At 42.7% G+C, this 14,793-nt stretch overlaps 1 protein-coding gene across 7 annotated transcripts in view; it reads right to left on the bottom strand.

Annotated features, from left to right (window-relative positions):
• ATP6V0A4 (ATPase H+ transporting V0 subunit a4) overlaps window positions 1-14,793 on the bottom strand; it is a 60,530-nt gene that overhangs the window by 38,122 nt on the left and 7,615 nt on the right. For 2 of the 7 annotated variants that reach the window (XM_033098811.1, XM_033098817.1), the window contains exons 2-8: window positions 12,402-12,479; window positions 5,849-5,942; window positions 5,683-5,730; window positions 4,148-4,214; window positions 2,248-2,381; window positions 468-546; window positions 96-190 (exon numbers count right to left, since the gene is read on the bottom strand). In XM_033098811.1, coding sequence (XP_032954702.1) covers window positions 96-190; window positions 468-546; window positions 2,248-2,364 — 291 coding nt within the window. In that variant the 5' untranslated portion in view covers window positions 2,365-2,381; window positions 4,148-4,214; window positions 5,683-5,730; window positions 5,849-5,942; window positions 12,402-12,479. Of the gene's footprint in view, window positions 1-95; window positions 191-467; window positions 547-2,247; window positions 2,382-3,745; window positions 4,005-4,147; window positions 4,215-5,217; window positions 5,426-5,682; window positions 5,731-5,848; window positions 5,943-6,220; window positions 6,308-12,401; window positions 12,480-14,793 lie in introns of those variants that run through there. The other 5 variants (XM_033098815.1, XM_033098812.1, XM_033098813.1 and 2 more) reach the window with 5 other exon arrangements.

Here is a 14,793-nt window from a genome sequence, read left to right as displayed (position 1 = left end):
CTTCAGGAACCAGGTAATGGATCCATGAATGGCTCTCAGAGCTCCCCAGGAGACAGGTTTTGTGACTGTCCTTAGCAAAGTAGGGAAGAACCTACCTCCAGGGTAATCATTTCCCGTGGGAGAGGGGTTGATGGGGACTTGTCCGGCAATTGAACCTCAATCTCATTTTTTATCTCATCTTCCAGAAAACCTGAGGGAGGAAACCGCAGCGGAGAGCCCAAGGTGATTGTATATTCTCATACCTAAGAAATGGGGCCAGGCAGGACAGGTGACTTTCGGCCAGCTAAGCTGCCTGAATTGCCCCAGGCACCTGCCACAGCATGTGGCTCCCATCTCTAACCTCCCCCACCCTGTATCCAGGATCACCTTGCAAAGTATTACAAAGAAGAACGTGTTTGTTCAGCAAGACCTACACACCATTTACCTCCCGCCAGTTCAGTTAGACAGTAGGCAGAAAATTGGCTTACGGAGGATCCTCTCCATCGACTCACACCTTCTGACTTCATTCACGAATTTCCTTTGGAAGCTGTTCACATTCACATTTAACTAGAAGGGGCAGAACCACAAAGCACACATTAGTAGCAACAGCTGCCATCACATTCCCTCTGGTTATTTGACCATATATATATAGATAGATATATCTATATATACCTATATATTTATATCTATATCTATATCTATATCTATATCTATATCTATATTTAAGATTTTATTGGGAAGGGGAACAGGACTTCATTGGGGAACAGTGTGCACTTCCAGGACCTTTCTCCAAGTCAAGTTGTTGTCCTTTCAATCTTAGTTGTGGAGGGTGCCATTCAGCTTCGTTCAGCTTCAAGTTGTTGTCCTTTCAATCTTAGTTGTGGAGGGCTCAGCTCAGCTCCAGGTCCAGTTGCCATTGCTAGTTGCAGGGGGCGCAGCCCACCATCCCTTGCGGGAGTCGAACTGGCAACCTTGTGCTTGAGAGATCGCGCTCCAGCCAACTGAGCCATCCGGGAGCTCAGCAGCAGCTCAGCTCAAGGTGCTGTGTTCAATCTTAGTTGCAGGGGGCAGAGCCCACCATCCCTTGTGGGACTCAAGGAGCTGAACCGGCAATGTTATGGTTGAGAGCCCACTTGCCCACGTGGGAATCGAACCGGCAGCCTTCAGAGTTAGGGGCATGGAGCTCCAACCATCTGAACCACTGGGCTGGCCATATATATATATATATATATATATATATATACACATATATATATATATATATATATACATATATATATGTGTGTGTGTATATATATATTCAATGCTGGAGAATGTCACTCAAATTATCTTAGAAACAGATCTTTGCATGTTCAAGACCAGTGTGCTACAGGCAAAACACACCTCGATGTGCTTATACTCAATCCCCCAAATGCCTGAGCTCTGGCCTTCTTACCCTTCTAAGAGAAACAAAGTCCTCTCATAGCTAAGCTTTCCTTACTTTTAGCTGCATTTTCTACCCAAACGAGCCTTAAAGTCCTCAGTGGAGGCACGAATATGACGGGACCTTGAAAACTGCACAGATCCACGTGATGCATCATGGTCAGCAACAAAAATTCAGCATTCTTGTGCTGGTGACGTTCATCTCAGCCCTATAAACATTACTGAGGAAATACTCACATCAGGTCCTGTGCTAAGAACTAGGGACGCAAAGAACAAGAATGCAGGAGCTTAGTTTTGACCTTGACCTAGGTGAGGAAGTAACGAAGAGTAAAGAGTCCAACTTTCCAAAATCCAATTTTCCAAAATGGATTCAAAACAGCTTGATAAGGATATGATATCCCAACATCACACTCAAGACAGTAGTCCTAGGATGTCACTCTAGGGAGACTGTGGACTCAAGGATACTTTGTCTTCAGACAGGCTAATTAAGAATTGGTTTCTGTTCTCAGAACAAGATTTGGTAATCCATGGACACATTGGATATAGCCAATGCTTTGAAGTTGCTACAAAAGAAATAGAATACAACACATCTAACATGTAGTGATTGTGTTAGAGCTTCAAAACATTCCTGCAGAGAAGACACATGTGGAAGAAGGGAGACCATGTTTGCAAGTCACTTGCCCAGTGCTATCACCACTCCTAGTCAGAGGACTGGAATCATGGAATTCCATCTAGTCCAGCTCAGGGCTCTTCTTCCTGCACTTTGTTCACCACCAAGAAGTGGTGTGAAAGAGTTGCCAACACCCACTCCGCCTTCCTCTGGCCTCCAAAGAATGTAGTACTTACATCTTTGAATTGAACCAATCCAAGCTCTCCAAGCTCAGAGACACAGCAATATGCAGCTTCTACTTGGAGAAATAGCTGTGACAAACACATCTCCTCACTGCGAAACACAGACGCCATCTTGACCCAGACTTGGTCTGCAGAAGACAAAGATATTTGAGGTAGTAAATGTGAGAAAACCTTAGGATGAAAATTATTTTTTTTGTTGAGCTAAATTAAAACCCAGTAGGAAAAAAAAAATCCAGCAGGAATCACCCCTGATTTTAAAAACATAAACAAAAATAAGACAGCAGTTTTCACCACCTATCAGATTGGCAAAAGATTCAAAAATATGACTAAAGACTCACATTGTGGAGGGTATAAGGGAACAGGCATTTTCATATACTTAGGAGTTGAAGTGTAAATTGGTACCGCTTTTTCAGACAACAATTTGTCAGTATCTATCAAATTTTATATTATTCATACTCAAGACTCAAGATTTCCACAAGGATGTTTCAGATAACATTGTATATAATAATTATAATAAATGGACTTAACCTAGATATCCATCAATAGGGGAATGATTAATCTGATACAACAGAACACTGTGCAGTCAGTAGGAAAGAAATAAATCTGTATATCCTCTATATGGAAAAAGAATATTCATCTAGAATCTATTTCCTTCAAAGACCCTCTATGACTGCCCAACTGCTGCCAACCCAAATTGTTTTCTCCAAAGTCCAACCTTCTGGAAGAACTATCTCACTTCTACAGTGGGCACATTTTCCTTGAGTCATTTTATAATGTATACAGTATCTACTATTTGCAGACACTGGGTTTATCCCTCCTGTCCTAATCCTTCCATTGTTTCATTTTCCCACAGGAAAAAGTCTAAATCCCTTGACTTTGCCAACAAAAGGCTGCTTAATCTAGTCTGTGTTTCCTCCAGCTTCATCTCTCCTCACGCTACTCTGCAGACACACAGAATTTCTCCTAGAGCCCCTATCTGCCTCAGAGCCCTTGTCCACGCTTTCCCCTAGATTTAGAACCGTAACACCTTCTTCACCCCACCATCCCCTGTACTCCACGTAATCCTGTCATTTCTCAGGTCTCAGTATAAGGAACCTCTTCCTCCATAAGCCTTTCCTGACCACAGCCAACACCCCAGTGAACTAAGCCCCCTCCTATCTGCTCCCAGAACATAAATTATCTCCAATTACTTGTTTAATGTCTGCATTGCTCACTAGCCAGAAAAATCCATGAGGTTAGAACTTTGCATGTTTTTCGCTCTATCCCCAGTCTAGCTCAACCACAAAGCAAGTGCTCAAAAAATGATTCCTGATTTATTGACTAGGAGCTAACCATCTTTCCTCTTTCCAGAATGTCTGGGCTCCTATTTTTGCCTTTGATACCGAAATGAATCAACTTTCCATACTGCCCTTTCTGATAAATAAGGTAATGTTTTCATAGAAGGAGACAGAAGACATTAGCTTGGCACAGACCAAAAAGTACACCTTCCTACCCCAGCTTCTTCCGAGCAGGTCCTGGACTGGGGACTGGAGCTGGCCGGGAGCTGCAGCTCTCCAGTGACTTCCTTCACCGGACCCTTTGGCTGTAGTCGCGGGACCCAAGTGGCAGCCCAGTGGGAGCAGCCTGACTGGGGATTCAGCAGGCGTCCTCCCTGCAGTGCCGAGCCCTGACCCCGGAGCCCTTTCCTGGCTGCTTCTCCTTCTCTGGAGCCTGCAGAGCCCTGAGGCAGCTCTTGTTGTATCAACACCAGCCTGGGTAAGGACAAACCTGCCCGCCAGCCTGCTCAAATCCCCTCCTCCCTCTCTTCCTCCCTCCACCTCACCTGTGCCCTGGGCCAAGACATTGGGGCCCCACCCAGAAGCAATGACTGTCTTCTCTAAGGAAAGTAACTTACCTCCCAGGGAGCAGAGGGTTCAGGAAGAGGTGCCCTGAGACAGCCTTCCAACACCAACACACTCCTTCTTTTCATGGTAAAAATGAAATAACATTGAAAAATAGTTTAGGAAAAGAAAAAAAAACAAATCACACACACCAGCCTAACAACAATGATTTTCAACAACACTTTCCTTTCAAAGGAGAATAAACAGACAGACCTTTATAAATACCCAATGGCTAAAACTCAGCTTCTGTGTGACCCAGGTAAAAAGAGACAGGGCCAGATGTGAGGTTTACCCTAATCTTACTGTCTTTCCCATTGACTTGGTGGACGGGTCAAGAGCACAGAGCGAGCCAATTAGATGTGTTGCTCTTGGCCCAGGGATTACTCTACGGAAGCCACCTGAATTCACATTAACCAGCTTTGCAGAGCACTTGGGGGGCTAGGTCCCCCCATGTGCCCACCTGGGGTGCCTGTAAAAAAAAAAAAGCATACCCCAGAATAAGGGGTGCTTTCTGTTTTTCAGTTGGTATTTTTTGGTTGTTTTTTTTTGTTGTTGTTGTTACTTTTTATTGTGGAAAAATTAAAGCCTCTGCAAAAGTACAGGGAACAGTATAATGAACACCCACGTATAGACCACTTAGCATCAACAATTGAATTTCGTATGACCTATACACTTCTACCTGCCCTGGATTATTTTGAAGCAGATTCTATATATCATATTATGTCTTGCAAAATATTTCAGTATTTACCTCTACAAGGATTCTTACACACACACACACACACACACACACACACACACAGTTGACCCTTGAACAACATGGGGGTTGGGGGTGCTCACCCTTAGCCCCTTCTCCACGCCCCACCCCACAGTTGAAAATCTGCATGTAACTTCTGACTCCCCCAAAACGTAACCACTACCAGCCTACTGTTGACTGGAAGCCTTACCAACGACCCACAATCCATTAACACATATTTTGTATGTTTACATACTATATACTATAGTCTTACAATAAAGTAAGACAGAGAAAAGAAAACATTAAGGAAATCGTAGGGAAGAGAAACTACATTTACAGGACTGTACATACTTATTGAAAAACACCTGTGGATGAGTGGACTGCCTAGTTCAAACCCATGTTGTTCAAGACTCAACCATATACTATACGATACCATGGTCGTGCCTAAAATGCCACAGTAACTCTGTCCGTGCTCCACTTTCCCAGGTTGTCTGACATCTGCCTTTTTAATAAGTCCCTCGGGAGATTCTTGTGCATGATCACATTAGAACCATTGCTTCTGAGAACACAGGGTGAAAAATGTAATGTAAGCCTGGAAGGCAGCAGAGAAGAGCAGGAGGGAGGCCGATGGGGAACCATCAGCTAAGAAGATGCAGGATTTTGAACATGGGACAATGGAGGCCAGGACCTCTGAGGGAGCGGGTGGCCTATAACTAGACGCTATCGGGAAGGGACCGCTGGGGTTTCTTGAGAAGCAGAGCTTGTCCATACCCACCCATTCCGACAGGGCACAGCCACTCAAGAGTTCAGACTCACCGGGAAGTCAGGATGTGCACAGCGGAGCAGGAAAATCGGAACTGGAATCTGGGAGAGAAAGCACCAATGCAGATGTTGCCTCCCTCCCCCGTCAGACAAGCTCTGGAGGCCGGGGGAGTCCCAGCCCCAGTTGGTGCCTCCCGCTTCCTGCCCCTAACCTGCCCACCTCTCACGCTGCTCTCCACTGCAGCTGGGCTTGGCTGTGTCTTCTGGTCGGCAGTGGAGCAGTAGTTGTCAAATGTCCCTGTGCCCAAGGATCACTGAGAAGCATACAGAGAAAAAAAGCACATCTTAAGGGCAGAGCGGAGTCAAAGCCAAACTGCCTGACACAGGACCCTAGCTCTGCCATTTACCCTGTGTGACCTTGGGGAAGTTCTTTAACCCCAGGGCCTTAGGGTCCTTATCTGCAAAACCTAATAGGATCTTGGATATTTATTTAGAATGTGGAAGTATAGAAAGGAGAGGTTATTTTAAAGTTCGCTTTCTTCTCTCCTAAAGCCCCAAGTGGAAGGTGCAAAAGGCCAGCACACTCTGTGACCATGGCAGGACTACAAATGAGTGCAATCTGTCTGAAAGGTGACTTGCGCGTCCTTTGACCCAATAATCCCACTTGAGAAAGTTCACCCTAAAAAAAAAAAAAAGTAACGTTGTAAACTAAAACTTAACAATAATATCTGTTGTAGCACTGTTTGTAATTAGTGTAATAATTGTAAATAACCTGAATTCTCTCATCTGTTCGATATTTATACTCTGTGTGCCGCTGTGTTCTGGGCTCTGAGGACAGGGCAGTAAAAAAGAGACAAGGCCTTCCTCTCATGAAGCTTATGTTCATATGGAAGAAAACAACAGTAAACAAGGAATAAGTGAGCAAGATATCGCAGATTATGAAAAGTGCAATCGTAGAAAGACCAGCGTTAGAGAAATGCTGAGAGGCTACTTTAGATGAGTTGCCAGGGCAGGCCTCTCTCAGGAGGTAGCAATGTAACTGAGGCCTGGAGAATGAAAATGAGTCCGTCTTGCAAAAACAACCGGGGGGAAGGCTATTCCAGGCAGCTGGAACAGCAATGCAAGAGCAGGGGTGCGACATCCTTGCTACAGCGAATATATCTATTGAGTATTTCTCATGTGCTGGACATTGTCACAACTTCAGAATGCATTTAAGGACTTTACATGTCTTAACCCATTTAAGCTTAACAACCATATGAGGTTGGTGGATTCTTATTCTCATACTACACATGAGGAAATAGAGGCACAAAGAGGCTCAGTGACTTGCCCAAGGTCACTCGGTCACTCATAGAAGGTCACCTGACACCAGAGTCCTTATTTACAAGTACTGCATAATATTGTCTCAGGGTCTGAAAAGCTAACATGTTTGAGAAACAGAGAGGACGTCAGTGTGTCTGAGGCATGTGAGGGGTGGGACAAGTAGTATGAGGTGTGTCAGAAGAGGCAGGGCCAAGCCATGTGAGGTCTGATGAGCCAGTAGGAAATTTGGATTTTATTCTAATTGCATAGGGAAGCCCTTGGAAAATCTGAAGCAAGGAAGTGGCTTGATTACTTGATTCACATTTTTAGAAAAATTACTTCGACTTCTGCTTTTGGAAAGATGGAGTAGAAATACTTTTCCTTAGTAATAAGTAAACCTAAAAACCCTAAACATTAAATATACAACAAATGTTAGAAGATTCTGAGAGAGAGAGAGAAGACAGAAGTTGTGGGGTTCTCAGAGTCGAGAAACATCACAGAGATGAGTTCTCTGTTTTTTGGGTGGTTTGTTTTGGTTTTTGCACCTCACATATTCTAGACGTGGTGCTACAGAAACCAGCAAGATATGCAGACAAAATATATTCCAAAGAAAGCCTGCTCTCTCTAACCAAAGCATGAGGAAAGGGGCAGCCTAGCAAGAATAGAAGAGTTTCAGATACTGATCACTCTGATACAGCCAGACATCACAAAAAACTATGGCCCCATACTACCCACGGCAGCAAAGCCCCAGAGGAAAGCCTAGATTTCTACTCTCACGGAGCTCTACCAAAGCGACACCTCCCCGTGTGATATCAGAGGGCCTGAACTCCCAGCCCACCCAACAAGGCACCCCTCATTAACCTGTGTTTCGGTGGTGTCTGAAGAGACCTAATCAGAACTTGCACCACTGCCCATTGGTAATGAGGCTACTCGCTAATTGGGGTGCAGAGGTCATGTGGGGAGGAGCAACCAGGCACTTCTGCTCCTCCCAGCCAGGGTCCGTGAGTAGAGTCAGCAGAGGTCTAAGGTACAGAAGAACAAAATGGGAGAAACCACTCTACACAATTTTAAGGCTTACTGTACTGTACAGTAATCAAGACTGTGGCACTGGTGGAAGGATAGACACATAGGTGAATGTAAGAAAATACAGAAGCCAGAAATAGCCCCACACCAGTCCCGTCAACTGATTTTTGACAAAGGTGAGAAAGCAGTTCGGGGAGGAACCACAGTCTTTTCAACAAATGATGATGAAGCAATTAGATATTATCCATAGGTCAAAAATGGAACTAAAACCTAAACCTCACACCTTATACAAAAGTTAACTCAGAACAGATCAGAGATACACTGAACGTGTAAAACTATAGATCTTGTAGAAGAAACACAGTAAAACATTTTCAGAATTGATGGCCTGGTGAAGAGTTCTTAGGACACCTAAAGCAATCCATTAAAGAAAAAAAAACTGATAAAAAAATTTTGCTGTGCAAAAAGATCCTATTAAAAGGATGAAAATACAAGCTAAAGGCTGGAAGGAAATTTGCAAGCTATATACCTGAGAAAGGACTGATATCTAGAATTTATAGAATTCTCAAAACAATCCAATTAGAAAAAGTGCCAAAGATATGAAGAGACATTTCACCAAAGAGGATATAGAGATGGCAAATAAGCATATAAAAGATATTCACCATCACTAGCCATTAGGGAAATACAAATTAAAACCACGATGAAATATCAATATGTATCCATTAAAACAGCTAAAACAATAAATAGTGACAATTCCAAATGCTGGCAAAAATGTGGAGAAATGGGTCTCTCATGCATTGCTGGTGGGGAAAAAACTAAACGCTCATTTTCTTTATGACCCAGCAATCACGCTCATGGCCATTTACCCCAGAGAAATGGAAACTTATGTTCACCCAAAAAAATCTGTATATCAATTATAGCAGCTTTATTTATAATAATCCAAAGCTGGAAACCACCAAAATTTCCTACGTATGGTACATCCATTCCTTAGAATACTACTCAGCATAAAAGCAATAATAAATCATTGATAAACACAGCAACTTGGATGGATCACAAGGTCATTATGCTGAGTGGGGAAAAAAAGCCAATCTGAAAAGGTCACATACAGTATGATTCCATTTATATAACATTCTCTAAATAACAAGCATTATAGAGATGGAGAACAGATTAGTGGTTGCCAGGGATTAGGGATGGTGATGAGGGTGTGCGTGTGTGTGACAGATTAGGAAACTGAGGCAGAGAAAGGTGACCTGTTCAGGCAGCTCGGCTAGTAAGTGGAAAGTGGAGACTTGAACCCAAGGAGTGTGGTTCCAGAGCTGAGGCACGTAGTCTTAGTAAATAAATTATTAAATAACCATAGGGACAAATGGGAAATAACTGGAATGGGCGTGATGAAGGAAGGAGGACAGCTCTCTGGACTGCAAGTCCCCTCCCAGCCCGGGCTCAGGGAAGGCTTTCCTGGGCGGAGAGAATGAGGGAGGGCTGTGGGATTGGGCTAGGGAAGAGGGCAGGACGAGGAAATTCAGGATCTTATAGACCAGATTCAAGATGCTGTCTATCCTAGCAGCAACAAGAAGCCCTTGATAGGTGTGAAGCCTGTGGGGTGGGGGGTAAATGATACAACTTGGAGAATTTATTTCTAATTACAGAGTGGATTGGGAGAGCGGGAGTGGGGGTTCGGGGGAGGGATGGCAAGAGCAGCAGCAGCAGGCAGACCAGCGATGAAACCAGGACAGTGGTCCAGACCAAAGATGAAGTTGTTTTTATTGTTAATATCCTGTGTGACAACATGGAAAGTACACATAAAGCACTTGCATGGCATAATGAAGTAAGAAAAGCAATTGTTTGAGTTGCAAGCTGAATTAGTTGCTATTTTCCCAGACACCATTTTTCCTTGAAAGAACAGATGACAAACTATGTTATGCAGACTTTGGCCACTTACTTGACAGGCATCGTCTCAAAAAAAATAATCCAAATGATTCTGTCACTTCAAAGGAAAACAACTGACGGTCTTTGTTGCCAATGATAAAATTCTAGCTTTCAAGCGACAATTAAAATTGTTGAAAACTTTTTTCTGCCCCCATGAACTTGATACCAAAAACTTTTCAGATGAGGATATTTCTGGGGCGATATTTATAAAGTAATTTTTTAAAAAATGTGTTGTATAATGAAATGTGACAACATTTGGAAGGTCTGCATAACTCAACGAACCAATATTTTCCAAATTACCTGTGCATGATGTTATAAAGTCATGTATGGGCAAATGATCCACCAAAAGTAAATGATTTAAATGAAAAGGTCACTGATTTGATTTCAGATTTCACATTGCAGCTATACTTTTAAAAATTACTACTTATTAAGTTCCAGTGTAGTAGCAAAGAAAAATAACCACAACTATCTGAAAAGGCTAGTAAAATATTTTTCCCTTTTTTAAAACTACATACCTATGTGAGGCCAGATTCTCTTTTTATACATCAACAAAAATAACATAACAGATGGAGTGTAAAAATAGATACGCAAAAGACAATCAGCAGGAATTCTGTTAAGTCAGACATTAAAGAGACTTGCGAAATAAAACAATGCCACTCTTCTCACTGAATTGCCTGTTTTGAAAAATAGTTACTTTCATAAAAACATGTATTGATATCAATATACAACAGGCTTAGGGTTATTTTAAATTAGTCAATATCTACATTTTTAATATTTGTCAGTTTTAATTTCTAGTATGGTAAATATTGGTAGACAGACCCCACATAAACCAAAGCTCTTGGGGGTTCTCAATAATTTTTAAGAGTATAAAGGAGCCCCTAGACCAAAACATTGGCCTGGGGAGAGAACAGAGTGGTGTACTAGTTTGTTAGGGTGCCACAAACAGCGTCATCTAAACAACAGAATTTATCATCTGGAGGTGAGAAGTCTAAGATTAAAGTGTCAATAGGGTTGGTTCCTTCTAAGGACTGAGAGAATCGGTTCCATGTCTTTCCCCGAGCTTCTGGGGGTTTGCTGGCCATCTTTGGAGTTCCTTGGTTTGTAGAAGCATCACCCTAGATGTACCTTCATCTTCACATGTTTGTGTCTGTGTCCAAATCTCCCTTTTTAATCCACCACTCATAGTGGATTAGGGACCCAGCATACTCCAGTATGAGTGTGACCTCATCTTAACTAATTACCTCTGTAAAAAACTCTAGTTCCAAATCAGGTCACATTCAGAGGTCAGCCCACAACGAGGGGAAACAATGAAGTCAGGCCTGAGCAGGGGAGAACTCAAAGGTTTCAAGGCAGGCCAGAGGAGGAGGACAAGAAACAGGGACCGTAGGGAATAATCGGAAGATTGAGAATTCAAGAAAAGACAGTGTCTCAAGAATAAGATACTTATTATGGGAAGTGGCCGTGCAAGAAAAAGACTGAGAAGCATCTGGAAGTTATTGGTGACTTCGATGGACCTACTTCAGTGGAATGAAAGGGACAGAATCCAAAGTAAAGACTGTGGAATTGGGGAGTCAGTGGCTGGTGAAGAGAAGATAGGGAAGGAGGGAGCAGGGTAGCAGCTAAAGATAAAACAAAGCATCATGGGAGAGACAGGTGATAATCCAAGAGAATTCTATGATGGCAACTTCTACTTTTCCTTACCCATGATGTGCATTTGAGACAATCACTTTGAACCATATAAAGATACCTTTTAAACTTCTCCGGACGTTTCCTGACCGAGCTCAGTATTTTGTATGCAACATTTTATAGCACTGATTTACCCAAAGCCAGATAGTATACTCACGCTTCTTTAAGTGTTTATGTCACTGACATTTTTAAAAGCAAGTAATTCTCCTAGTAATCATTAAATATACTCTCAAAATCTGCCACTCAATACTTTGAAGGAAAAGAATACTTAAATTTGGCATTAGGTCTTGAGAGAAACTACCTGCTTAAAGGAGAATCGACCCCCTCTATCATCCAAAAGAACACGGTCTTTGACATTTAGAGTTTAACACCACTGTTCTCATCAGTGGTTCGACAAGTCTGGGGCACAGTGCCAGTGGCAGCCCCTACACAGATCCATGCAGGTCTCCGGGGAGGCACTTTTATGTCCTGAGGACTTTCTCTAAAATGGCTCTCTTGCAGATGGAACAGGTAAGCGCTCCACTCACACCCCTACTGGACATTCCTTTAAACAAAGGGCCTCCTTTGTTCTCACATCCCTGCACCCTGGATTAGGACAATACCGTGTACCACATGTTCAGCTGTACAAGATCAATTTACAGGAGCTCATCATAATTTAAAAAAATGAAAGAGGATAAGTGGAGAGCAAGCTAAAATACCTGCAAGGAATTTAATCCAAAAATAATAATCTAGCTGCAAAAGAAACCACCTGATATTCTACAAAACAGTGCCTAATTTTTCTGAACTGAATTCCAGCCAGATCACATTCATTCAAACAATTGATTTCACCGTCCACTTACCTAGCAACTCTCCACCATTGGCGAGGCACTGAGCCCACCACCCACAATCCTTTGCGATGTGTACCCACAGAGAAAGTGCTAGAACACAGAAAGAAAATGACGTGAGGTTGCTAAAAAGAGAGGGAATGGCATTCAACTTCATACACACAGATAATTCGATGCAATTCATTGACAGTGACATCCAAGGATTCACATTAGCCGCACACTGAGGTCAATACTACACATGCTAGAAGCAGGATCATCCCCTACCATGTACGCCCCCCTCTCTCCAGGCCACGGGCCTTCTCCAGTGATGGATCTCAGTGAGCACTGGTGCCCTCCTACGTCACTGTGGCACTCACTGTTGCTCTACAGCTTTCTGTCCTCTAGATCATGTCCTGAGAGCAAGTGGCTCTCACTGACAGCCACGCTCTCCTCTACCCGCCATCTCACCCCCCTCAGCACATGGCCACCTCATTCCTTAGGAGAAGACCCACCGATATGGAGCCCTCCAGCTTCCCTCTTCTCCACCTCCACATATCTTGGTCTTGTCTGTGTCTCTACTCTCCAGAGCAGAGCTACTTTACATCCCTTTCATTCCTGACTGACGGGAAGTGAGATTTAGGAAAACAAACTTTCAATATGAGAACAGAATGCTTCAAAATTTGTCGTGGTTTTTCACTTGGGGGCATCTCCCAGTTATTTGTCTTTTCTGTAATAATACTCTATGAGGGAGTTTCTTTTCAGCATGATCTCTATCTCCACTTTCTAAAACAAAACAAAACGAAACACTATACAAGCTTGTTTCTCTTCTTTCTCCACTTAATATACTGTAAAGAGCACAGAGGCATAGAATTGTACCACTGGAAGAAAACTTCAAGATCCTAGAATCCAATCCCTTTACTTTAGAGATGAGGAAACAACCTCAGGAAAGTGAAGGGATTTGCCTACGGTCACACAGTCAACTAGTGGCAGAACTGGAAATAGAACACAGAGCTCCAGGCTGTCAGGGTCTTTTCACTTCATCACTGCAGCTTTTTCCGTTTGTGTCTTACAAGACTTAACATATCTTTCTGTAAACACCACACATAGCAACACCCCTTCCGGGGAAAATTTATCCCTTCCAGGGAGTCCCAAGGACCCCAGACAAAGGTCTTCCCACAAAGGACTGAAGGCAGCATCTCCTTGGATATTTTTCCCCTTGTGTCCCCCTCCCACAGAGCCCCCACCATATCATCTTAGCATCACCACCAATGTCACGTGACTGCCCCCAAGGTCACACAGGAAGTGACAACATGAAAATTAGAATCCAGGAATCCTGAGTCAGAGTGGTGGTGTTGACCTCCAAGGGACTATTGTCAGCCGGGACAAGACAGAAGAGGGATAGACAGTAAAGGAAATTCATAGAAGAGGCAAGAAAGACACAGCAGAAGAGAAGTTGGATGTTGGGAAGAGAGGGCCAGCAATCTCTAACTCGGCTACCTGTTCCTTTTTAGTTTCATGAAAACTAGAGAAAAAATAATAATCAGCTGAGTGTTTATCACAAACATGCAGTTTATTTCCCAAAAAACCTTAGCTTAAAATTACCTTTCTGAGAACACACATCCCTGTTTATTAAACAAAAAATAAATCTGACCACAAGCACTGTTGTGCCAACAGAAATACTTTGCCCAAATGGTAAGACTGGAAATTGAAGGGAGCCAGAAATTGCCAATCATAGAGTCATTGAGCTGAACAGACCCTCCCCTCCAATTGTTTATTAATTAACTTCACCTTGAAATGCCCTTACCTGGTTTGATGCTAGTAACTCACTAATTTTTCTAACAGAATTATCACACAGTGGAACTGGCTGCCTTAAAAATTAGTAAGGCACCTGTCATTTGAGGCATTTTAGCAGGAGTCCAAGTAACAACCTTGAGAGGCAGGAGAGGTCAAATGCAGTTATACCAAAGTCTTTAACATACTACTTTCTGTGTAGGAGAGCATCTTACTAGGTTAAGGATTGGGCCACGTGGCCTCTAGGTCACTCTCCAACATGGAGATTCTGTGTGTTTTTCTGTGTTTTACTTCTAATCTTATGTTCTGAACATTTTTGCATGTGTCTGGTACTGTTTTTGTACACACTGGGGACCCCAAGAACAGAGGCTGTCAATAAGCGGTTTTCTACGCCATATACAACTTAAACTTATAATAATTAAGATTTTTAATGGAAAAGATTCCTTGACATTGAAAATTTTCCCCAGGCAATCAGACCGATACTGTAAAATGTAGTCTATCTGCTCCATTGTGATTGTATTGCTTTCCTGTGAAATATTCTTTTAAAAAAATGTATTAACTTGATTTTATTCCTGATTTTAAGAATAATACACATTCATTGTAGAGAATTAGAAAGCCATAACAAAGTGTAAAGAAG

The sequence above is a fragment of the Rhinolophus ferrumequinum genome, chromosome 26, assembly GCF_004115265.2.
Source record: "Rhinolophus ferrumequinum isolate MPI-CBG mRhiFer1 chromosome 26, mRhiFer1_v1.p, whole genome shotgun sequence".
In the NCBI taxonomy this organism is placed as follows: Eukaryota; Metazoa; Chordata; class Mammalia; order Chiroptera; family Rhinolophidae; genus Rhinolophus; species Rhinolophus ferrumequinum.
The sequence above is the reverse complement of the archived record's forward strand: the minus strand, read 5'-3'. Positions and strand labels throughout refer to the sequence as shown.